The sequence below is a fragment of the Giraffa tippelskirchi genome, chromosome 2 (genome assembly GCF_054371585.1).
Source record: "Giraffa tippelskirchi isolate mGirTip1 chromosome 2, T2T-mGirTip1v1.2.pri, whole genome shotgun sequence".
Classification (NCBI taxonomy): Eukaryota; Metazoa; Chordata; class Mammalia; order Artiodactyla; family Giraffidae; genus Giraffa; species Giraffa tippelskirchi.
Window position 1 is genome coordinate 162,615,014 of NC_137276.1, and position 25,472 is coordinate 162,640,485.

A 25,472-nucleotide genomic window follows, 5' to 3' on the forward strand; every position below is an offset into this window, starting at 1 on the left:
AGAGATGGCTGAAAGAAGGGTGCTCAAGGGTGATGGCACCCATGATACCAGGAGAAGGGGTTGCTGGGAGCAGGCAGGGCTGGGCCACCCTCCACTCATCACCAGTCGCCTTTTCATTCTGTTCTACAACAGCAAGCATCACACGAGGTTCAGAAAGGTGACTCTGGGGCAGAAGACGCTCAAGGCCCAAGTCTTACACTTTCAGGGAGTTGACAGCATTTTGCATTTGCCTGATCTTTATACACACAGATGTCCTTAGGAAGCATGAGCAGTATGGGGCTGACGGTGTTGATTAATGTGCGAGGACTGCACAGATTTCAGATGTTCTGATTCTGGGAGCTAGTGGAAAAGGTGTTGCACGTGGGAGGAGAAGCATTTTAAGCTGCATTACTCCATTTCCACCTCACAGTAACCCTGAGAGGAAGGCAGGTCAGGAGATGGGAGTCCTCACCTGGGAGATAAGCGGTCACATGACTTGCCCAGGATCATCCAGAAAATCTCCTTCTCCCATATCAGAAGCTCCTTTCAAAAGGCAAAACTGGGTGCCTAAGAGTCTGAGAATACCTCCAGTTACACACACTTTGGTGCTGTGTTTGGAGGCACGTCTTATACTGCCAGTTACTGGGCACGTGCCAGGCACAGTGCTGAGGGCTAATGGAGGTTATCTCATTAATCCTCTGAATTTTCTCATCCTCATTTTACAGAGTGATCCAGAGAGGAGACAAGCTAACACCTTACCGTGCTCCAGGCACTGTTCTAAGCTTATTAAGTATACTAATTCATTTAATTCTTGTAACAACTCCATGAGCTGTGAACTATTACTGTCTCCACTTTACAGACAAGGAACCCAAGGCCTAGGCAGGTTCAGCAACTTGGCCAGAGTCACACAGCAGACCCTGAGACAGAAAAAGGACCTTAGACTAAAACTAAGGGCATCTGAAGAGTGCGGCCTTTAGATGATAAGAATGTATCAATATCGTTTTATTAATTGTAACAAATGTACCACATTAATGTAATATGTTAGTAATAAGAGAATTGGGGCACATGGGAACTCTCAGTGCTATCCTCACATTTTTCTATAAGTGTAAAACTGTTCTGAAAAACAAAGTCTATTATTTTTTTAAAAAGTGACTAATCCAGACTAGACAAGGAGACAGACTTGGAGAAGATGCATAGGCCCAGAGTGCTGAGAATCAAAGGGGATCCTGAGAAGTTGGAGTCAAGATGACAGACCCACACACACACATACACACACGGAAGAGTATCCACCAATTTGAAAACTGGAACATATAAAAAACAACACACATATACAACCTGCATGGCTGATAAACTCAGGGTAGGTATACTGAGGGAGCAGATGCCTGGCCGGAAAGGACCAAGGAGACGATGGAGCCCAATACGCTCACTGAAGAGTGAGGAAACTGAGGCCAGGAGAGAGCTGGAGTGGGGCAGCCAAGATCCTCATCCCAGGTCTGCCTCTTAGTCACCAGGTGACTTTGATCAACTCACCGCACTACTCTGGACACCACAGTGTCCATCTGTAAAACTGGGATGTTAATTCCTGCTTACACCACAGAACTGTTAGGAGGCTTAAACTAGATAATAGATCTGCTTCAACGACCCCTGCTCTCTGGGATGTACACAACCTCCTGTGGATTATAAGGTCATAGTAAAGGACAACACGATGCCCTGTTCCAGCCTGGAGCCGACAACTGGCCAGGCCTCACCTCTCTGGCCAGCATACCCATCCAGTACAGTCCTTTCCCCCAAGCTGGGCACTGGTTTTCTCCTGGGAACAAATGGGAGAGATAGCCATTGATGATCTAGACAGCTGTGGGGTCCCTGGATAGTAAAACTTGGGAACCACTGCTTTAGGAGCAACTGACCTGAAGAAACACTAAAACAAAAGAATCATAATCAGCAGCGACTCACTGTGCAGTCAGTACTTTCCCACACTGACCTTTCCCCACAGCAGCCCCGGAACCAAGGGAAAAGCATCCCCACTTCACAGATGGGAAAGCTGAGGCTGGACAGGGGAAATGAGGCAACACTGAACCTTCTCTCCTTACTCAAAGCCCCAAGAACAGTGCTGTAGTAGAGCCAGCCCTCAAACGACTCATGAGCAAACTGAAGCTTCTGCAGATGTGAACCCTCTCTTAACTGTCTCCGAGGGCAGGCCTGAGGGGTGAGCCTGGACATTTGAGCAGCACAGCTTGGCTGGCCTCTCACCGAAGCTGGGCAAGTGTGGGGCTGTCCCTGGCGAGCACTGGTTGAGAGTCAGCCATGTTCTTGCTCAGTCAGGCTCTGTGACCCAGGGAAGGTCTCTGCCCCTCTCTGTGCCTCAATTCCCTTGTCAGAAAAGTGGGGTCACAGTGCCTGCTGCACCACCTCCCCCCAGTATAGGCAGACATGAACATCCTCTATAAAGATGAAAGGTTGTGATTAAAGGAGATTTTGTCCCCAGACAGGCAGAGGACACCCACGTCCTCATCTCAAATGCCCCCTCCACAGTGTGCCCCAAACAGTGGGAGGGACAGTCCCCACACCCCAAGGATGACCCCATCTGAGCCCCCCCCAGCACACAGAGTGGGTCAGAAGCCAGTGCGGCCGGCACAGCTCACGAGCAGCAATCTCGGAAATCCTGAGCCCAGAGGTACCTCGGAAATCCTGAGCCCAGAGGTGCCAATGCCTCGAGCACAGGCCGAGACAGGAGAGATGGTACTGCCCGCCAACGTGCAGACACAGGCTGTGCACAACTTTACTCCTCAACTGCAGGCAGGGAAACCAACAGAACATAGGTCCCTGCCAACATGACTCCATAACACACAGACCAGAGCAAGCAGCTGGCCAGGCTCCACTGGGGCCTAAGGTCTATCTCCTACGGAGCTGGTTCTGCCTAAGGCTCATTCGGAATTTCCTGTACCCCTGCTCCAGCAGACACCAGGATAAAAGGTCAGGTACTCAGGCTCGGCCTTCAGAAGCCAGATAGATGCATAGCATGCTAATGGTAACTATCAACCAGGCCCGGTTCCAGGGCCCAAGGGGGCCAGACTCACGGGGTCTAGAAGGGAAAGTACTAGCGGAAAAGAGCAGGGTCTCCTCGAACTTGCCAGGACTGAGGCCTCACCAAGGTCTAATCAGGCCGTTGGCGTCCCTCCTCCCGAGCTCCTTCTGCCTGGCCTCTCGGGTTTCTCAAGACAAGCCAGAGCCTGTCTCCAAAAGACCCCAGAAGTGCACCAAGCTCCAAAATCCTCTTTTTCCTCCTTCCTTCCACCTTTCCCTCAACCTCATTTGTCATTATTTCACATATTCATCTCATTCTCATAGGCCATCTATCTCCATTCAGTGTTCAGACAAAAGCAATGGGACTGGAGGCTAATTCACACTAAAGTGCAAAGGACTACAGGCAAGAGGCCCCAGGGCAGGAATACGTACACTGGTTGCACAGGGTTTATGAGCTCATAAACCAGTCTGCGTCGCCTACTCTCAGAGTTCTTTGCTTCCTTCCGTTCTTAACCCACAGAGCTGTTAAAAGCTGGAGGGAGTTCATAACTGTGCCCACAGCAGCCAGGGTAGCAACATCTGCAGTCCCTGGGTCTCATGGCAAGAGCAGGGCTGTGCAAAAGCTAGGATGCCTATCAGGTCTCACCTGGCTCTGCAGTTCCCCTTGTGTATGTGAGATGTGTGATACGCACGTGCGCATACACGTGCGCACACACACGCACATCTAGAGTAGCTGCCACATGAAGCCAGGGAGTCTACCTGTGGGTCGCTCCCAGCCTGTCCAGCCAATGGACACTCAGTAAAGATATGTGCTAGAACCCAACATCTCCCCCTGCAGAGAGATCCACTCCCAGTCTCAGACACCTCCTACCGCATGGATCTGGTCAAGGACCTCCCTGCCAGATGCTCACAGAGGCTCTGCCCTATGCGTGAGGAGCCAGCCCCCCCGGCCTGGCATCTAAGCCCCTGGCACATGCCAACCTCCCCACCCACCTTCTCTCTCATGGCTTCCCAACATGCGCCCTAATGTGTCTGACAACAGAGGCAGTGTGCTATCTCCCAAATACTCACCACACTCTTCCTAACTGCTTGAACTGCTCACTACTTGTTTCCACACAATGAAATTTTACCCACCCTTCAAAGCCCACTTCAAGTTCCACCTCCTCCATGAAGCCCTCCTCCTTCCTTCCAAATACCTGTGACTCTTCCTCTTCTGAATGCTCAGCCCTGTGTACATCTGCCTTGTGGTCTTCATGACATCCTGCCTCGTCACTGGACCATGCCTCCCATCCCATCGTCGTGAGTCTAGCACACATCTCTGGGACACCCGCAGTGCCCAGCACCAGGTCATGCAAACACCAAACCCTTGGCAAAGGACCTTTATTGGCAAAGGGTTGACCCCAGGACAAGAGAGCCTTCCAGGAAAGTCTCCTGGGGTCTGTGGCCAGCCTTACCCACTGCTGACCGTGTGGGCACCTGCCTTCTCCTCCCCACCATGGACCAGGCATCGTGGCTCAGTCTAGGTAAGGGCTGTTTTTATGGCCTGGTGTCTCTAAGCCAGAGCCAAGAGCTCCTTGGAGCCATGTGACACAGAAGGAAGCTGCTCTTTGCGCCCTCCAGCTCCAGTTGGGCAAAAAAAAATATTTTCTTTTCCATTGCATAAGATGCTTCCAATGGTGACAAGCCCAACACTACTGACAGGAGATAAAAGCCCTGTGGGTGTGAGTGAGGAGCAGAGAGAGGCCGCGTGTCTGTGTAGGACACATGGGTAGGCAAGTGTGAGCAGCAGACGCAGCCAGCCACACGTGGCCCCTCCAACAGGGAACGGAAGGAGAAACAAGGTCTGACTAAAATCAGAGCCAGCGCGATCCACTAGCAAAGCACCTTGATGCTCTCTGGGGACATGATCTGAGAGGAGTGGATGGTTAGGGTAACATACGTGGGGCTAACCATCACCACCCAGCCCAGCCAGGCCCCCTCTGCAGGACTGCAGCGAGGGGCCCAGAAGAGGAGAGGGGCCAGGCTCTGGAAGCCTCAGGGAGCTGTGCGGGTCTGAGAGGTTGGCACGTAGGTCGTGCCATCAGAATGAGCCAGGGTCAAGGCCTCAGGAACCCAGGGGGAGGCCCAGCTCATCCCAGAACTCAGAGAAGGAGCCTTCCTCCAGCTCCTCGCTTCCTCTCCTGTCAAGTGGGGACAGCAACGGCCTTGAAGTTCATACGCGGCTGCTTCGGGTCCTTCCAAGTGGCCAGACATCAATGGGCTTGGGAACTGTACAGAACCTAGCCTGTGCCTGTTGAGACCCTGGGGCGGAGGCAGCCAACACAGGCAGGCTTTGTAAGGCTAATCTTTGGCCTATGAATTGCACCTGCAGGGAGCTAGCCTAAGGGAATCATCCTAATTAAAGAAAATAATCCTTATACCTGAGGACAGTCATCACAGTGTAATTTATGATAGTGGGGAAAAAATAGAAAGCGTCTAGGTAGCTGAGAACACAGAAATGATAAAGTGAACTAAGGTTTAGCTACTCAATGGAACCATTCAAAAAATTTTCAAAGACTATGATTACATAGAAAATGGTGATGAGTGACATTAACTGAAAAAGTCATGATACAGATTTACTTGTACCATTTCTTTCACTTTTTAGCTTAAATGAAGGTTGAATTTCATGCTTTAATATATAAGAAAGACTCATAATGCTTTAAATATGTAGTTTAACTTTTACTTTGCCTAAATTTTTAAAAAGCTACATGCTGGGAAGATATTAGAAAACATTCAGAATTAACAAAGCGGTGATGTTTATGTAGTAGTAAAGGGATAACTTTTTTCCATTTTAATGCAGTTTTCAGATTTTTTTATGAATGTTACTTTAAAACAGAAAAAGAAGTAAACATATTGTAACAGTTTGGGTACAGTATGGTAACATTTATGCTGCAGAAGCTTCCCTGGTGTCTCAGATGGTAAAGAATCTGTCTGTAGTGCAGAACAGGGTTTGATCCCTGGATGGGAAAGAACCCCTGGAGGAGGAAATGGCAACCCACTCCAGTATTCTTGCCTGGGAAATCCCATGGACAGAGAAGTCTGGCAGGCTACAGTCCACTGGGTTTCGAAGAGTCAGACACGACTGAGTGACTAATGCTAACTGTGTTTTATAAGGGGGAGGGGAAGAGAGGCGTTATTTCAATACACAGAAATACCCTGGATTTGGGGGACAAACACTAGACAGGACTTCCTGAGATGTAACTCAGGGGAACACAAGCTTTTCTGAACCAGCCCTCCTGGGTGAGACCAAAGGTTTATGATCCACCCATATCCCATTCTCACTTTCCCAGAGAAAAAAGAACACTGAGAAAGAAACAAAATAACCCAAAATAGCAAGAATGTGGCAATTACACAAGAACAAAACCATCAACAAAGCACAAGACAACAGCAATTTCTATGATTGAAAACAATGAAAACAAAAAAGGCAGCAATAAAGAGACATGACAAACTCAAGACAGCACTAATGGTGCTTTGGAAACAAAGCTCCTTCCGAAAATCACAGGAATTCCAAAGGCTCTGCCCAGTAGGAGTTTTGCAACACTGCCAAGTGTTGTGCAGCAGCCAGACTGCTGGGCGGAAACACCCAAGCTCCGTGGGGATCTCCAAGACCGCTCGCCAAGACCGCTCGCTTTATTTTGTGATTATCAAACTTTAGTAACTCCTAATAATGTGCTTCTTAGGAAGCAGACTTTGGGCAGATGGATAAATGAACCTCTGGCATCATTCACCTAAAAACCCATGAAAAGAGTCTGTGTTTAGGTCGGCACATCTCACACAGCTCCATCCCCACCTCCTGACACTGGCCCCCCAGGGCCCATGGAGCATATGGAGGGACACCTATGATCTGACCTACTGCATGGACAGCAAAGCCCAGGCCAAAGTCTCTTCTCTGCAGACGTGGGCCCAGGGACAGGGCCAGGCTACTGAGCAGGGCAGAGTCAGCGAGGCAGACAGGAAGCATCCTGGGTCCCTAACCACAGTCAGCGAGGCAGAGAGTGGAGCCTGGGTCCCTAATTCTTGTCATCTGCACTTAGGGTTCACAGCCTGGTCCTCACCAGCTACAAGTACCTTCTCTGTCTGACCAGCCCCTTCCTCTGGGTGCCCAAAAGCATAACCTGGCCTAGAGTTTAGCACAAGATGGGCAGAGACCTACCCACTGATGAGGGAGGAAGGGAGGGAGAAGGAGGGACAGGAAGGTCAGGCACGCCTCCTCCCAGATCTCCTGCTGCTCTTCATCACACCTTCTGTCACGGAGCTTCATTCAAGGCCAATCGTGCATCCTGGACAACGGGACTGGGCAGGCCCTTAAGGCCCATCTGGTCGAGAATCTCAAATTACTAGTTTAACCACAAAACCCTTTGACCAAATAGAATCCTGCTCCCAAGCCTGCTCTACACAGCGATCAAAATGGACTGCGTCCTGGAGTGAGGCGCGGGTGGGAGAGAGAGGATAAGGGTAAAACCCCTTTTCCCTCTGCTCCCCAGAACTACAAAATCTCCTAGGGCGATTCCTGGAAGCCTGGACTCTTCACTAGGTCAGCTCCTGCAATTCCAGGCGGGGACACTGAGGTCTCAGCAAAGGCACACGGGGTCAGCAGCACAGCTGGGACCAGCACCTATATCTGTCTGCTCCCCGGAATCCAGCAGGGCAGGGCCACAGCTTCCGGCAGGCTGAGATGCCCACAGCACCTGCACAGGGCCTGCCCAGAGAGATCACACCTGCCCACCCGAGGGGAGAGGAGTGACTGCCAGTCACTCAACTCCTTGGTCAGCTCACACATGTGTGACCTCCAGGGCTGTGGGGGACTTGGGGCACTGCCGGAGCTGCACCTGGTCTCCCCGCAGCATCACAAATGTCAGCTCTCCTCCCATGCCCTTCAGGTTAGTGGGTTCCCTCTGTCTTCGGACCCGCACTTATGAAGCTTCCTGAGCCCTCACCTGACAGCTAAGAGAACAGGCAGGTGCAGGAACTTGCCCCAGGGAGACAGTCTCAGCCAAGATGGATGGGCTAGATTTTCCTATACTAGGACAACCTGTCAATGGGAACCCGGCCTCAGCCTCTGTCTCCTGAGTTCCTGCTTCACCAGGAATCCGGGCAGTGGTGCTCAGCTCCTCTCCCACTCTGGGCCGCTGGGCGGGAGCAGCGACCTCCCAAGTGGCCAGTCTGTCCCCTGGGCTGTTGGGTCCCACCTGGCCTGGTCACAGTTTGGAGAGCTGCTACTCCAAGATCAGAACTCCCCTCCTCACCCCTACAAAGCTCAGCTCATGGCTCACTGTGGCTAGATATAGGGGTGGGTGGGGGGCAATACCCAGGGCTCCAGAATCAATCATCGACTATTTGGAGGAGAAGAACCCAGAAGCCTGGTATACCCCATGAGTGAGACCCCCAACCCCCTTCAAGGCTTCTAGTCCAAGGATAACCTGCCAGCGCTTCTACACAACGCCGACCTATCACAGACCAGACAATCCATCTCTTCTGCCCCACAGGGACCAAAGCCCAGAAAATACTTTGATTGTGCATCAGAGTTTCAGAAAAAGTCTTCCTAAGTCATAATGTGCACTTTTAACATCTAGGATTGATATGTCAGTCAGATAAATACAGGTTCAAACCAGAAAGATCAGGATCACAGACTGAGATAGAGGGTCATCTAGTCTAACCCGCCGTTTTAGAGATAAGCAAACTGAGTCTCAGAGAGGTGTGTGTGCGCAAGGAGCAGTCAGGGCTGGAGCCCACGTGCCCCAACCCAGGGAACCGGTGCTGCACAACTCACACTGGGGATTCGTGAGTGGGCCTCAGGAGCTGTGCAGCCCAGGGCCCTGCCCTGGAGTCTCTGTGCAGGGAGTGCTATACACGGAGGGCTTGGCTGCCCCCTGCCCCCTCCACCGTGTGGAGTAGAACTCCATCTGCTCTCCAATACCCGGCACCAGCAGTACTGGAGCCAGGAAAACAGATGCAAAGTCACACCCCAGGGCCTGCTGCCCCGCAGCTCAGGTTACCTTTGGGCATGATCTGATGCATGGCCACCGAGAGGAAGAAGATGGAGTCGCTGTAGTAGGTCCCGGAGCCGGCACTGAAGTGCTTCTGCATAGCCTCCACAACAGGGAAGAGCTTGTCTGTCAGCACGCCAACATCATGGAAGACGACCTGCAGGAGGGCACGGGGAAGTGAGCACCCCAGGCAGACCCAGCACACACACGGGCCGTGGACAGGACAGATATGGCCTCTCCGGGGCCCACGAGAGAGGGACATGGAATCCCTAAGAGCTAAGGAAACGGGGAGCAGTGGGGAGTCAGCAGAGTCCAGCAATGGGATGGGGACACCAAGTGTGAGGGTGTGTAGGCAGACATGTGGGGCACAGTGGAAGAGGAGTGGGAGCCAGGAAATGGGAGCTGCTCCCAGTCCGCTTCTGCTTCTGAACTTCAAACTGGGCTGCACTGGAGGAAGCTCTGTGCCCAGAGACTGGAGACCAAGTTAAAGGGTCTGGTCATGAAGTGAGGTCCCTCAGCAAGTCTGGGGTCCTGACACTGGCTCCAGCATCGCCTGGAGGCCACTACACGTGTTCTGCATTGCAGTCAGACGTTCCACCTCCCTGCCCACCAGTGTGACAGGGAAAGGGTCTGGCCACTAGAAAGTTAAATCTGAAAAATGCCTGGAGATGCAGTCAACTCATCCACTGACTCAACCACCATTTCTTGAGTGTCCCAGACACTCTGGAGGTGCTGAGAGAGGTATCAGGAGAAACCAGGCACCACTTTCCTCAAAACACGTAGAGTCTAGAGATGTCACCAGTCTAGCTCTGTCACAGAGCTCTGCAGTTTATGAAACACTCTCATACACACACAGATCCCCACAACAACCTGGCCTTCAGCAGGCAGACATCCAAGCTACAAATGAGAAAGTAGGTACTCAGAGAGGTTGCACTCATCTAAGATCACAGAGCTAACAACTGGCAGAGCCAGAACTGAACCGTGGCCTCCAGACTTCAAGTCTCATGCTCTTTCCGCCGGAGAAGGCAATGACACACTACTGCAGTACTCTTGCCTGGAAAATCCCAGGGACAGCGGAGCCTGGTAGGCTACAGTCCATGGGGTTGCTAAGAGTCGGACACGACTGAAGCGACTTACCAGCAGCAGCAGCAGCAGCAGCTCTTTCCACTCCAAGCACCTCCTCTTTTCCTTAACAGTGACCAATAGAGGAAAACATCAGCAAGATCAGCAATTAAAGGAGACATGAGAGTCTCCTGAGTTGGTTTCCCTTGTTTGACATTATTCCAGATGATCAGCCCATCCCACAGAGAGCCCCAGCCTCACATGAGATACCAGATTACCATGCACTCTGCTCACATACGTCTTCCAAGTCTTCCTTATTGCTCTGTGTGCCCCGCAACACCCAGCACATTCCACTGCACACAAGAGGAGCTCAATAAATGCACCCAGGCTAGAGCCCAGATGTCCCTCCTCCTCCTCCTTCAACCCTCCCACGAGATCTGCTGATGACCTTCCACCTCCATCTTCCCCGGCAGCTAACAGGACAGGACGGGCCTGCGAGGTGGCCGCCACCACGACTCCAGGATCAAGGACCTGCCTGAATAGGGTGCCGACCATGAAAGGAGGAGCCACGTGAGGCCCCTGTCTGGCTTGCCGACACTATCTGCAGCCCTGCTGCAGGAGAAATGATAGATGTGGGCAGTGCCCAAGAAGTCACCAAGCAGGTAGATTCCATTTTGTCACTTACCTCTGCCCTTTCCCTCCACCTGCCCAGGTTCCTCCCGGGCCAGCCCTCGGTGCCACCCGCCCAAGCCTGCAGCCCCAGAGCTGTCAGTGCTCAGACGGCTAGAACAAGTACCTCACGGCCCCGCAGTGGCCAGCGGTCCCGTCTGCTTCCCCCTACTTTAGGTTCTGCTTTTGGCCAGAAATCTGTTTTTGTCTTAACTCACTTAAGTGTTTCCTTTTTATTCTCAGATCCACTTAAATTTCTAAAACACTATTAAACAAAAAAACCTTTTATACTGTGTTAGCCCTCATCATTCCTTATCTGCAAGCCTTTAAATTTTTTATCTCTTCATAAAAGTCTTTTTACAACTTCTTGTCATTTGTCTCCTAATGCACTGCTTGCCTTTATCCTTTTTCTGACTTCTTTTTTTTTTCCTTTGACTTTTTCCCCTTCCTGTGACCTCTCAACCTGGGCTTCCCTGGTAGCTCAGCTAGTAAAGAATCCACCTGCAATGCAGGAGACCTGGGTTCCAGCCCTGGGTTGGGAAGATCCCCTGGAGAAGGGAACGGCTACCCACTCCAGTGTCCTGGCCTGGAGAATTCCACGGACTGTATAGTCCATGGGGTCGCAAAGAGTCAGACTCAACTGAACGACTTTCACTTTCACTTTCTTTTCCAACCTGGGCTGTGGAATCCAGACCAGTTCTGCTGTTTCTCAACACAGGTGCCAAACTATGGCTTTGGCCTTGACAACTCCACACATGTTGCTCCCCTGATATCCTGGCTGCAGGGGGACCACAAACCCCACAGGCTTCCCCACCTCCTGTCTTGCGCCCTCCAGACCAGCCTCTGTTGTTAACGCAAGACGAATTTTCCAAATACGCAAATTCATTCCTCTTCCTCTTTGGCTTCAAAACTTCCCACTGGCTCCTCAGAGCCTTAGGTCACAGTCCAAATGCCCCAGCAAGGCCCCACACTAGTGGCTCCAGCTGCCCCTCAGCCCTCCCCTCCCCAGGCACTGAGGGGAACTGAACCAGGCGGTCTCCACCCTGCCAGTCACAGCTTGGTGTCCTGCATCCTATGTGTTTGCCCCTGCTCTTTGCACCATCTGGAATGACCTCTTCCAGCCACCACCTCCCAGGTAAACGCCAGCCAGTCTTCCATTCTTGCTCACACACCCACTCTGGCCTCCCCATGGCTTCCCACAATGCATCAGGCTGTCCTGAGCACCCTGTGTCACAAGGAGGGAAGCTCCACTTGCCCATCTGTCTCCTCTGCAGGTCCTGCTTCTGCACTGGCTGGCTGGGGCACTCCTGGAGGCCAGGAGTGGGACTGCTCAGGGCCCTGACAAAGCCCTAGGCCATCAGGACGGGCTCGCTGAACTCAATGAGCTGCATTCTATGCAAGCTACTAGACCTCTCAGAGCCTCGAGTGGGCCTCAGTTTCTTCATGGATAACACAGGAATGACAACACCTCCCCACCTGTAAGGACCACCTGGGACAAGCAGATTAAACACCTAGCTCAGGGGTTGCCACGCTGCACTTATACCAAAGTGTTAGCATTCTGCACACGTGCACACACATAGACATGGCCCCTCCTTGGTCCCCTGAGCTTCCTCTGTGATAGCATACTACACACACACACACACACACACACACACGCAGACACACACACACACACACACACACAGACACAGACACAGACACACACACAGACACACACACACACACACACACACACACACACACACACACACACACACACACACACACACACACACACACACACACACACACCCAGCCCCTCCTTGGTCCCCACACAACCAGCCCCTCCTTGGTCCCCTGAACTCCCTCTGCTCACAGATCAGCCTTCACTCATGAGCCTTTTCCCTCTGAGCCTCATTACACCTCTAACAACTGCTAGAAACTGGAATTTGACAAGAAGCTGGAAGCTGACAAGAGGGCCCTCAGAAATGGAAGCCTCTGCACTCATTAAAAAGGAAGAGAAAAAAATGGATGTGTACCCACACACACTCTGAAGAGGGCCCACCACAGCCAAGCCATGGGGGAGAGACAGCGAGCGGCAGCCAGCTCCCTCCCCTCCCCAGGCCCCCATCTCACCCCAAAGCTTCACAGGAGACAATTACATCCCATCAGCATTAATAGATTTATGAGGACAAACTGTACTGGGTACGTTGTTCCAAATGCTGTACGGAGGAGCCTGCTCCAATGAATATTTCATATAATAAATCTACTTAAAGATAAATTAATATGTCTATGGAATACACTTTCTGCAGCAAGAAGCAAGGCACAGACACTGCAAGTGTGAATCAAAGCACCAGGCCTGCCAGTATCTCAAACAGGTTTGTAAACTGTGGTCTCCTGAGGGCGCGCTTAGAGTCTGGCACTCTCTGAAGCCCCCAGCCCAGCCAGGAGCTAGTGCCTGGCAGTGGTGATCAAAGCAAGAGTGATGGAAGAGAGAAAAAAAGAGGGAGAGGGTCAGACAACATGCTACCCCTCTCTCTATCCCTCCTCCTTTTCAGATTCCCCCACTTCAGGGGCTGCAGGAAGAAATACCACATAACCCAGAAACCCAGGGCAACAAGGTGACTCCCATACTGAAGGCAGCTGACCCATGAGAAGATCCAAGATGATGGTTTACAGCAACTGACTATAATTTTTGGGGGGATATAGATTAAAAAGCCAAATCTTATGTGCAACTTTTATTAATTTATGTATGTGAAAGTGAAGTCGCTCAGTCGTGTCCGATTCTTTACAACCCATGGACTGTAGTCCACCAGGCTCCTCAGTCCATGGGATTTTCCAGGCATTAATACTGGAGTGGGTTGCCATTTCTTTCTCCAGGGGATCTTCCCAACCCAGGGATCGAACCCAGATCTCCCACATTGTAGGCAGATGCTTTACCGTCTAAGCTACCAGGGAAACCCAATTTATATATACATATTTAAACTATAAAAATCTTATTCATGATTATTTCCATTTACTACACACCTTACAAACCGAATTTTTTCAAACCCTTCACGTGCTCCTCAACACGAATGTCTTTACCAATCCCAGAGTCAAGTTGAGTCATTCAGAGCAGTTTTCCAGAACACATCATCCAATCATCCATTCAAGATGTTTCAGATACAGCCCCTTATAAATCTGTGTGGGATGTTGTCACCAGAAATGGCATCCGTCCCAACCCTGGAGAACCCATGTCCATACCATTAGGGCAGTTGGTTTTTTTACCAGCCTATAACCAGATATTTGTAGCCACTTTAAAAGGATCCCTTATATCAATATTCCACATTTATAATTATGAGATCAAAATCCCAGAAACAGTGGCTAAATCTGTGTTAAATTTCTCGGCTTCCCTTTACCTTTAATGAAGTCTGTCAAGCGAATTCTAGGAGCACCCACATTCAGTAATTAATGCTTCAGGCTAAGGTGGTCTCAAGCTGTATGTTGTTGTTCAAAATAAAGCATGTAACTGAGAGAGCGCCACGTCAAATAAGAGACTGGAAAGACATCGCTCTTACAAAGGACAGCCTGGGGATGGGGGAGAGGGGACGTTTGCCTCATATCCATCACACACAGCACCTTCTCGACACCTTCTCCAACATGGGGAGGCCAAAGCACCCAGAACGGCACAGCCTGGTGACAGGCAGGGGCAGATGTCTGGCCCTGGGCTCATTGGCACAGACAGGCCTGAAGAGCCAGACCACTGCTCCACTAAATGTCCACTGGGGACAGAGTACCAAGCCGTAGCTCAGCCTGGAAGAGAAAACTCATGTATCACTTGGCACGCCCACTGGGAATCAGGTCACATGGAGCTCTTGGAGCCAAGAAGGGAGGTGGTGGGGCAGGCCCTGTGCCCAGGGAGACGCCAGGCTTCCAGGAAACGCCAAGGCCTGTCTGAAGGGCGGCAGGCACAGGGCCACCAGGGATGGCCGTATCACCTCCCTGGGCCCAGCTGCCCCCGGAGGAACTGCCGGAGGGCAGAGGGACAGCACAGCACTCCGGGAAGCCTGCTCTCATTGCGGGATCCAGGTACTGCAGGAACAGCCGACAGGTACCCCCTTCTCCCAGGGGCCTCCCAGAGCACTGGGCAGGAGAGCTGCAGTGCCAACTTCTGGACTTGACAGGAGAGAGCCCACGACAGCTATCGCCCTGCTCCGTGGGCACCAGTCTGGGGTGGAATCTCACGTGTGCTGGAGTGCCCAGCCAGGTCTGCAGGCAGTTCTGGGATCAGAAGCTAAGTCTACACTTCATCACCTGGCAACCCCAGTCAAAACCCCAAAACCACCTCATCTGAAAATGGGAGAGAATCATGCTGCGGGTCTCCAGGCTTTTGTGAAGAATGCAACAGGAACTCAGGAAAGGACAGCTGATCTCATCACCCTGTTCCATGAGTGCTCAAATGCGTTTCCCAGGCAAGAATACCTTGATTTGATACAAAAAATACCTTCTGTAATACACAGCCCAAGTCACAATACGGCAATAATCGGAGCTGCCTGGCTCTGCAGCATTCCAACTGCATGAGGGCCGAGTGGGTCTCCCCATAGGCTGGTCAGCTCCCACCAATGCGATACTAGTTTGGGTGATCTTAGTAATCAATTCCAACAAGAGCTGAAGGGAAATGATTCCCTGGGGGAAAAAAAAAATTCTGTTTTCTCATGGACGTCACCGATGAATGTGAAAGCATGATGAATATTTTTAGGATGGAAAGAAAAATCTGCTAACAGACTGGAAGCCTTTCAATCCCACAAACATGCCAGCACATTTACACTTCAGAGCCTTCGCACCAGTGGTTCCCTCTGCTCCCAATACTCTCCCTTAGAATCGAGCACAGCTACGTCCTTCCAGCTCTTCCGATGCCAGTTCGTATGTCACCTCGTGAGAGTTTCCCAACCAAAACGGAAGCTACTCCCCCCGCTCCACCCCACTGCACTCCTGGCTATTCAACTACCAGATTTATTTCCTCCAGAGCACGGATCACCACCTCAGCAGAGATGGGCCACATTCCAGTTCTCCAAAACCTCGGTCGACCGGAGCAGGAGAGAACGAGGAGAAAACAGAATGTAAAAGGGACAAGGTGGCAAATGGTGGGGAGGAGCTGAAGGATCTGTGGGCTTCTGCTCAGGGGCGAGGGTGTGGGGAATTCATACCACCTTCCACACATGCCTGTCATTCTCCCCTGTCTCACCCTCTACCAGGCTCAGGTTCCCACCTTGTTCCATTTTCTCGCCTGTAATGGCGCAAGGATAAATGGTTACAATAAAACCCTCCCTCTTTGAGATGTCAATTGTCTGTTGACTCAGGAGGGCTTCCCTGGTGGCTCGGACGGTATAGAATCTGCCTGCAATGCAGGAGACCCAGGTTTGATCCCTGGTTTGGGAAGATCCCCTGGAGAAAGGAATGGCTACCCACTTCAGTAATCTTGCCTAGAGAATTCCATGGACAGAGGTGCCTGGCAGGCTACAGTCCATGGGGTCACAAAGAGATGGACATGACTGAGTGACTAACACTTTTCAGGAGCCCAACAAGAAATCAAGGAAGAGCAGCTTGTCGTGTCTGGAGGAGAATGGGCCCCGGGCTCAGGAACTAGAGCCAGCCCCTCTGGGTGCCCAGCTGATGGCACCAACTTGGACTCCCCCTTGCCCGTCCTCACCTCCTCACCCCCAGTGGTGGGAGGGTCCTGGGCAAGGAGATAATGAGATGAAGACCTTGTTAGCAGAGCAAGGTACAGACGTTACACCTGGAAGGATAAGCATGAAAAAGCTTGGTCTGTCTTGTTAGGTGCTCCGCTCTCAAACCTTCAAACACCTGGGCCTTCCAAGTGGATTTCCAGGATGACCACCAGGGGTCACGGCAAGTCACAGGGACAGAGGTTGAGGAAGGACCCAAGAAAAGACAACACACTGAGAGGAGGGGAGAGAGACAGAGGAGTGGGCCCAGATGCCCCTCCAGGGCAACTCTGAAGGAAAAAGGGGTGGGGGGAAGGTCTGAGCTGTCTTCTGGGGTCTGCACGTGTCCATGACCAGCTAGCAGTGCCATCACACAGGCCACATGCCCATGCAGATATCTGTGACACAGCTGTGGGGCCCCTGGGCACAAACCTATGATTTCTACAGTGCAGTCCATCCCATGCCCACAGCGCCACTGCCTGCCCCACCACCTGCCGCCCTGCCTCCCGCTCCCAGGGCCCATCTCTCAGCCCTGAGCAGTCACTCTGGCAGGCAGCCGGCCACTCCCTATCTTTTCCAGCAGTTACTAAAGAATTTGTTTAGTGAGCTCAAATAATCTGTACACAGTGGGTATAATCATTCCTTAATTTACTTCTTTTATAAATTATGAGGTTTGGGTTGTTTTCATTTAACACTGAATTTTCCTAACAGTAGGATCCAGTTTTCTACAAAATAAGCAAAAGAAAACGCATGAGAAAGAAGGGACAGAAGAGATGAAGGAAAGCAGTGACTCTGCAGTGGGTGTGTGTGTGCTCAGTCGCTCCGTCGTATCTGACTCCTTGTGACCCCAAGGAGTGTAACTTGCCAGACACCTCTTTCCCAGGCAAGGACACTGAAGGTGGGTTGCCATTTCCTTCTGCAGGGGATCTTCCCAACCCAGGGATTGAACCCACATCTCTTGCGTCTCCTTGCATTGGCAGGCAGATTCTTTACCACAGAGTCACCTCGGAAGCCCCAGTGACCCTGCAGTAGCAGGTCTGCTTTGTGAAATCTTAGGATAAGTATCCCAGCTCGCCCACCTGCCAAGGAGTCAGCTGGCTGTAGGGCCATCAAGTCTTCTTCACCAGATCCCTTGACTTCTTTTTTGTGTGGCCATCTCCCATGACCCATGACCTCCCAAAGAATACTGCTGTTTTACATGAGTGATACCTAAGGGACGCACTGAGCCAGCTTCCTGTCTCCATCGAGCAGGCAGGAAGGTGGCCTCAGCCAGGTCTCCCACACGCCCCCTCAGACCACATGACCCCTGTCCCCTGCTGGTTCTCTGGGGTGGGGACACAGTGTGCGCCCAAGAGCACCGTGGCCCCCGGAGCACGCAGCTGAGCTCAGTTCAGCCAAGACAGTGTCCATCATCTTCTGGGGCTGCCACTCTCCTAAGTTTTCTGAAACCCCCTGGTCCAGTGCTCCCCAAGATGTGGCACCCGGTTCTAGAAGGGACAAACAGGACTTCTAAAGAAGCACAGAGACCAACCACTTTAATACTCACAGACTTACTTTGATTTGTAAAACACTGCAAAAATTAAAACACTTTAGAACTATGATTTCACAGATATCACCTAAGGAGAGGCTAAGAGGAAAAAAAGTGAGTCGATTTAAAATACATATTAAGCAGCTAATGCTGCAGGCACTTCTAGGATATTGGCAAAAACCGTGAAGGAAACAGTCAATGGCCTGACTCTGGGGACTCTGCTCATGTCCATCGCCTCCATTTGAGGGTGAGGTGATGTGTTTAAAATGCCGAGTGCAGCACTGGCGGTCAGGAGGCGTCCACGGGCTGAGTCCCTGCCTCCCCAAGGTCACACACGCTGACGTCAGGACTGGGTCTCCTGACTCCCCATCGGCAGCCTGTCCACTGAGTCCCCGCCTTAACCTCAAGCTGAGACAGTCCCCCTGCCACGCCCCATAACCAGCACTGCTCTGAGCCCTGCCACACGAGGAACCGGCACCTGTTCACCACGGGACCACAAAGGGACAAAACCAAACAAGGGTCAGGAAGCAACGTGGACAACCATCATCCGACCGTCATCAACACCACGCCCTTTATGAAGGAGGTGGCCGTGGCTGCTTGGAGAGGTGAAGTCACCCGTCGCAGGGGACGTGGTGGACGGTAGCCAAGGCCCAGATGTGAGCCCAGGCTCTTCTGATTCCAGAACGGGAACCACTCCCATGGCCTGCCCGCATTCCACTTTTCTTATTTTGTCCCCTCGCCAAGGGCAGAGCCCCACTGAGTGAGAAAGAGGTGTCTGGCAAGTTGCACTCCATGGGGAGGCAAGGCTCGGATACCACTGAGCGACTGAGCACACACACACGCACTGCAGGCTCGCTGCTCCCCTTCCATCTCTTCTCCTGTCCCTTCTTTCTCTCTCATGCTTTTTCTTTTGCTTATTTTGTAGAAAACTGGATCCTACTGTTAGGAAAATTCAGTGTTAAATGAAAACACCACAACCCCAGCTCTGTCGGAGAGGCACGTGTCGTTGACAGCCCTCTCGAGGCCACAGGCCCACGTCTGAATTAACTCTAGTGTAGAGAACCCTTCTCCTGGACGGGCCCAGCATCCTTCCCCTGCACCCGACAGCCCCCCAGCTTCCACCTACTCAGGCCAGCATCCTCTCTCTGGCCCCCTGCTGACAGGTCTCCTCTTCACGCTGTCCACACGGCAGCCAGAGTGACCCTTCCCTGCTCAAAACCCAGAAGCGGCCCCTCCCATCACTCCAACAAAGCCAGAGCCCTCACAGGCCTGGAGCTACCCTCCTCCTGCGAGGCCTGCCCCGTTCCTGCCACGCCCCCCATCCCAGCGGCTTCACTGCAGCCCACAGCCCCTCTCTGCTGCTCCTCAAACCACCAGGCACCCAGATGCTCTCCCAGCTTCCTCACTCCTCCAGGTCTCTGGCCCAATGCCACCTTCTCAGTGACACAGCCCCTGCTTCCCACCTAAAGACTGCGACAGCCTTGCAGCCCCTCATCCTGCTAAACCTAACTCGCTTCTGAGGAGACAGTACAATGTACTCATCTGCTTCTCAAGGAACAACCAAGAGATGAAACAAACCCCACCCCGTTTCGAGCCCCTCTTTCCCAATGTCCCAGGCAGCAAGGCTGACAAGTATCACTGGCTCATTCACTCCTCTTCCTCCCAGAAGGTCTGCTCCGCGAGTGCAGGGCTCTGACTCTCCCTCTCCTCACGGACACGCCGTGTGTATCAGCGTCCTGGGACAGAGCAGACACTCCCAGGCACACAGTAAATACTGGCTCCGCAGGGATTTCACACGGCAGCAACGCCACCTGGGCTCACACAGGCCTTAGAAAGAAAGCAGCGCCCCTCTGCCTCTGGAGCTGAGGTCCCCTAGAGCCAGCAGGGCACCTTGGCTTCCCCTCTGTCAGCATTCATCTGCTCTGGCCTTAAGCCCTGGAATTTAAGGCCCTTCCCTCAAGCTGTATGAGAGCACAGACCGTTCCACGGAGGGCACAGCCAGGTCACTGGTGAGGGCCAGGCCTCTGCTGCCCTGCAAGGCAGCCCCCAGCCTCCACCCTGACCTGCCAGTTGCTGCGGCTCAGGCCCACAGCTGTGCCCACAACAGTGGGGACTGCCCTGCTAGTCACAAAATCCAAAGTGGGTGAGCAACACGGACAGAGCCAAGAGCCTATATGTACAAGTCACTGATTCAAGCCCTCACGTCTCAGAGATGGACAGTGAGGCCCAAAGAGGGGTGGCGGTCTCCCCCTGTTACACGGCCAGTCGCTGGAACAGCCAGTCCCGAAGCAGACTCAAGTGTCCTCAGCGCCATTGCAAGCCTTCTGGTTGAGTGGAGACCTGACCTGCTCTTCCCCACCATTTTCTGAGTCTCTTAGAGGAGGTACCTCCAGCTGCAGGAGCAGCGCCTCTGTATGGGGGGCCAGGGGGCCTGGCTTCGGGACTGGTTGCTCCAGCGACTGGCCGTGTAACATGGGGAGACCACCCCACTCCTCTCAGCACCTACACTGAATGTAATAAAAGTGTGCAGCCCAGGCCACCTCTGTGCCAAACTTGGCTCTTTTGTAAGACAAACCTGAGCATCCAGGCAGCCGGCCCGCACAGCCCAGGACGGGGCATGGCCACCTACACCAGGATCTGACCTGGGACTCAGGATGGGCAGGTGCAGACCAGCAAGGCAGGGCCTGAGGGGGTTTCCAGGGGGCGGACCCAGACAGCATACTGCCGCTGGGAGGCAGGAGGCAGACCTGGATGGGCTTCCTGGAGGAGGAGGCCCCCGAGCCTCAGGTCTACCACAGACCCCTAGTCCGCTGTACTGGTCACACACGGGTCCTCTAGACACATTAAGTCATGTCGTTTCATCCCCACGACAACATGTTGAGGTGGAGTGCGGTACTGTGCCCCTTGTGAGGGTGAGGAAGTTGCTAGGAGAAGGCAGCCCACTCCCCACTGCCTCCCAGAGGGATGAGGTGGACCTGGGACCCTCCCAGGCCTGTCTGAAGCCCACACCATGCTCACTGGAGAAGCTCCCGCCCACCCCTGTGCCAGGCTGCACCCGGAGTGGGGAGAACCGACGCGGAGCCCGCCCTCAGGGCCTTTCACCTGGCAGCCTCACCAGCACTGCAGACAGCAGGGAAGGACAGAGGCACCGCCGAGACCAGCTCAGGCAACAGGGCTCCGGACAGGGCGGACTCTCCAGGTGGGGCCAGGTGGATGGTAAATCAGAGAGGTACCCGAGTGCCTACTGCGTCATGGACATCAGCTCCCACAGCGGGGAGCCCACTCCCTGGTACCCAGAGATCCTGTGACATAGCAGGACTGGGCTTGATGGGGTGCAGACTCAGGCAGGGGACAGCAGTGGGATCCTATCTGCTCCACTCCCCCAACACACACACACACACACACACACACACACAGGCTCAGGCCCACCCCACCACACACAGGCTGTCCCCCTCCACACACACATACACACACACACACTCAGCCCCCCTCCACACACACACAGCCCCCCCTCCACACACACATACACACACACTCAGCCCCCCTCCACACACTCACACACACACACACAGGCTCAGCCCCCCCCCACACAAAGGCTCAGCACCCCCTCCACACACTCACACATGCTCAGCCCCCCTCCACACACTCTCACACAGGCTCAGCCCCCCTCGGGGCCCTGCATAGGCCGGGCGCGGGGCAGTGGGAGCCTCTCCGAAGGCCCTGGGGCCTGCATCTGAGGAGGCCCCAACAGCTGGAATCTGGAGTAGCTGCTCAGTGGATCAGGCAGCGAGGCCATTCAACGTACACAAAACACAGGCAGTCACAGGTGAGTAAGATCTGAAAACTGTCTCAGGCCAAGGGGAAAACAGAAGACACACACACACACACAGAGACCAACACAACCCAGGAATTGGCTTCAGAACAAACAAAACGGACAGCAGGCGGGGAGGCAGCATGGGAAAGAAAACCGGTCCCAGACCCCTGTCCACTGACTGCTGTGTGGCCTTGAGCCGTCACTCGGCCTCTCTGGGCCCATTTCCTCACAAGCAACAGAAGGGGACAGGACTTCACGGCCTTTCCAGCTTCCTCCAGCCCTGACCTCTTGGACCTGTGGCCACAAGAGGGAAGTGGGGCTCCAAACACACACCAAACACCCCACATCCTCAACAGAGGCCCCCGGCTGGTTCTCAGGGCAGAACTTGGAGGAGGAATGAGAGACCCACCGCAATCAGGTTGAGGGGACCTGCTCTCCTCATACCACCCTGTGATGAGGGGAAGAGGCCACGTGTGTGAGGCCCCAGCGAGCAGAGGGCGCCGTGGGAACCCTCCTGGGGGGACACCAGCTCTCCTAGAGCACCCTCTGTTTGCAGGGCCTGGAACGAAGCCCCAGAACTGACATCACAGGGCTTAGCGCCCGGGGCTCACCAGTCAGAAAGATCGGCTCCCATCCCGGCTCCACACCTCAGAGCCCAAGCTCTGAACCTGCTTTGGGCTCGGGATCCTCACCCGGGAAACCTCTTCCTCGGGGAGAAGCCCTCCCGCCTCCCAGGACGGAGGAAGAGAAGGAAGATGGAGTCCAGCAGCAGCCTGCCACCTGACGCCACCCGCGCGAGCAACACTGACGCTGGGAGACCCCTGAGGGAGTCCATGTGCTTCCACATGCCGCCGCCGTCCTGAGGTGCAGCCTGGCTTGCGGCAGTGGCCAGGAAATCAACCAGTATCTCCCAGAGGAGTAACGTAGAGTCGGCGAGCGGGACTGGGGTGGGGGGGCGACCCCAGAAAGAGATGAACAACGGCGTCAAGTCTCCCCCGGTCTCCCATCCTCCCACTCAGGAAAAGCCTGGAAAGGACACGTGTTTTACAACTTCCTGCGTCCAGTTTCAACAAGCCGGTAAGAAGCTGTGGAATATCACTCAGGGCTAGCCTGCGCCTGCCCATCTCACAGATGAGAAACTGAGGCTCGGGGACACTGGGAGCCTTGCCAGTGGAAGCTGGGGTCAAGGAGAGTCCTAGGACCCAGGATCAGGCTCCCTGGGCAGGACTCGGAGAGTGAGCCGATGGGCAGGGGCTGGGCGGCTTACCAGAGGGGCTCCAGGCTCACCCACTGGGAGCTCTGGGCAGACCAAGCAGCCACTGCCGCCCCCTGCCCTTGCCTGCATAGGGGAGAGAGAGGCCGATCCCTCCCACCTCCTCCAGACCAGCATCAGCAGCTCTGCATAGTAACACATGGGGAGAGTTCTGAAACCCAGGAAGACATCTCCAACACACACCTGGATCTCCCCAGCTGGCTTCAGACCGGACACCTTCCCATCTGGAGGACCAGCATTAAAAGGTGCGAGGAAGACTTCATCTAGATCAAGAGGCCTCTCTGGATGCCAGGGACCCACACTGTCCCCATCCATGTCCTCCGTGCGGGAGCACGTGCACAGGACATCTAGCAGTGGGGCGCTCAGCCAACCACCTGTGCCTGCCCGGCAGGCTCATGCTGGGTGGACCCTGCGCCAGGCCCTGTGCTACACCACATCCCGAGACTCAGGAGGAAAAAAGACAGCCTGGTCCCCAGGAGTAATTGCCCAGGGGCCAACTTCAGCACAGCGCCACTAGGGAGAGGAGGGCCAATGCAGGGTGGGGTGGTCAGGAACGGTCTCCCCACGTCATCGGCACCCAGTAGAGCCTAATTTTGAAGAGTGAAAAGAGTTAACCGGATAAAGGGCGGGCTGGGCGTTCAGGAGAGGAAGCACCTGAGAAAAGTCCTGGAGGCTCGAAGGGGCTCCCGTGACTCCAGGCAGCTCAGTGAGCACAGCTACACGGCAGCCACCAGCACCGAGGGGGTGGGCCTCACAGGCCCTGTGGCTCCCACTGCCCCATCTTCTGATCATGACTCTCCTGCCAGGTAGAGGACGCAAGCCAGTCTGCTGCCCCAGCTGCCTCAGTTCCCTCCTCTGCAAGACTGGGAGGGTCCCATTAATCTGAGTGCCATCCCAAGTTCCCTGACACCCCAGACAGCCCCTCCATCCTCACAAAACCGGTATTCCCTGGTATTCCCTGCCCCATGTCTTCCTGTTCCCCAGACAGGGGTGGCCGGGGCCATGCAGAACAAAGCATGTACTCTGCTGAATCCTGTACAAGTTATCAAACGATGACTAACCCACCTGTCCACCTGCCAGAGCTGGCGAAGCCCGTTCATAATCCCACAGTGACCAGGACTCAAGGAGTCTGACTGTCTGGGCAGGTCTCACGGAGCCCGTGTCCTGGACTGCTGTGCTGATCTGGTACAACAGGGCCCCCTCACAGCAGCTGATGGGGTGTGGGCCCCAGAGGGTGAGGCCCAAGACCCTACTCAGAGGGATGGGTGGGAAAGGGAAATGAGCAAGTCCTGGGGGATTCGGGTCTCCCCTGTAGCCTGGCTTTTCAAAATCACTTACAGTTTATACTTTGCTGAATTCCCAAAGACATTATGAACAATTGCTGTGTGCAATCAGACCGAGAAAACACCATTAATAAGAGGTAAATAAAATGCTGGAACCTTCTAGAAACTTCTAGAATTGGAGCTTCTAGAAAGGAACCTTCACAAAGAAGACACAGCAAAGCACAGACCAGCTTCCCCATCCTGATAAGAAACAGCAGCACCTGCTCCAGAACACAGGCCAAAGCAAGCTAGCATTTATTGAGCCTCCACCCAGAGCCAGACCTGTGCTGGGCACATGGGGAAGGGGGAGGTGATGGTCAGAAATTGATTACTCACAGGAAATTGTTTATAAGCCACCCAGCCTGTGGTATTTTGTCACAATAGCTTACATAGACTGAGACACCTTGAGATAAACCTGGGCAGAACTCTGATTTTCAAACTCATATCACTGCTCTCCAACTGAACCAACAGGTGCCAAGCCTTCCAAACTGATGAGAAAAGGCTCCTGCCCCCAATGCTGACTCAGGTACCACAAGTAGCAGTCACCACTAACTAACCACCTGCCGTGTGCCAGGGCCCGGTGTTGCCCATTTTCACCTTATAACCACTCTGGTAAGGCCCTCTGGGGAGGTCAGAGGCTGAGAGGGGTTACACTGTCCCCAAATGTCACAGACTGCATTTGAGTCCAGGTGTCAAGTCCCAAACTATGCACTCCTGCCTTGGGGCCTGTCCCTGGAGGGCACAGGACAAACCTGGCTAGTGGAGGGAAGGGTGGTAAGCTCCAGCCAGGAGAGAACAGGAGGCCCAAGGAAAGCAAAGCGCACCCTGGACCAGCACAGGGCACCAGAGCCTCTCGGACATGCCGACCCACCAGCACGAGGATCTGTAATTACCCCAATAAATAAATCAAATGACTTTAATTTAAAAGACATTAAGTTAACAGCAGGCTTTGTGCCAGCCTACAGGGCCTGGCTCAGCTGCTCAGAACAGGCACCTGAAACAGGCAGAAGCGCACACAGAACTGCCTCTCAGGGCCAGGCCTGACCATCCTGAAGGACCCCAAGCAACCCACAGGCCAGTGGGAGTGGTCC

At 53.6% G+C, this 25,472-nt stretch overlaps 1 protein-coding gene across 6 annotated transcripts in view; it reads right to left on the reverse strand.

Moving 5' to 3' along the window:
• The window catches only part of XXYLT1 (xyloside xylosyltransferase 1), a 174,840-nt gene that overhangs the window by 139,206 nt on the left and 10,162 nt on the right, over window positions 1-25,472 (reverse strand). For all 6 annotated transcript variants that reach the window (XR_014077249.1, XR_014077248.1, XR_014077250.1 and 3 more), the window contains one exon: window positions 9,039-9,186. Coding sequence is in view for 3 of the 6 variants with exons in the window: in XM_081571451.1 (XP_081427577.1) it covers window positions 9,039-9,186 (148 nt within the window). In the remaining 3 variants the exon portion in view is untranslated. The remainder of the gene's footprint in view (window positions 1-9,038; window positions 9,187-25,472) is intronic.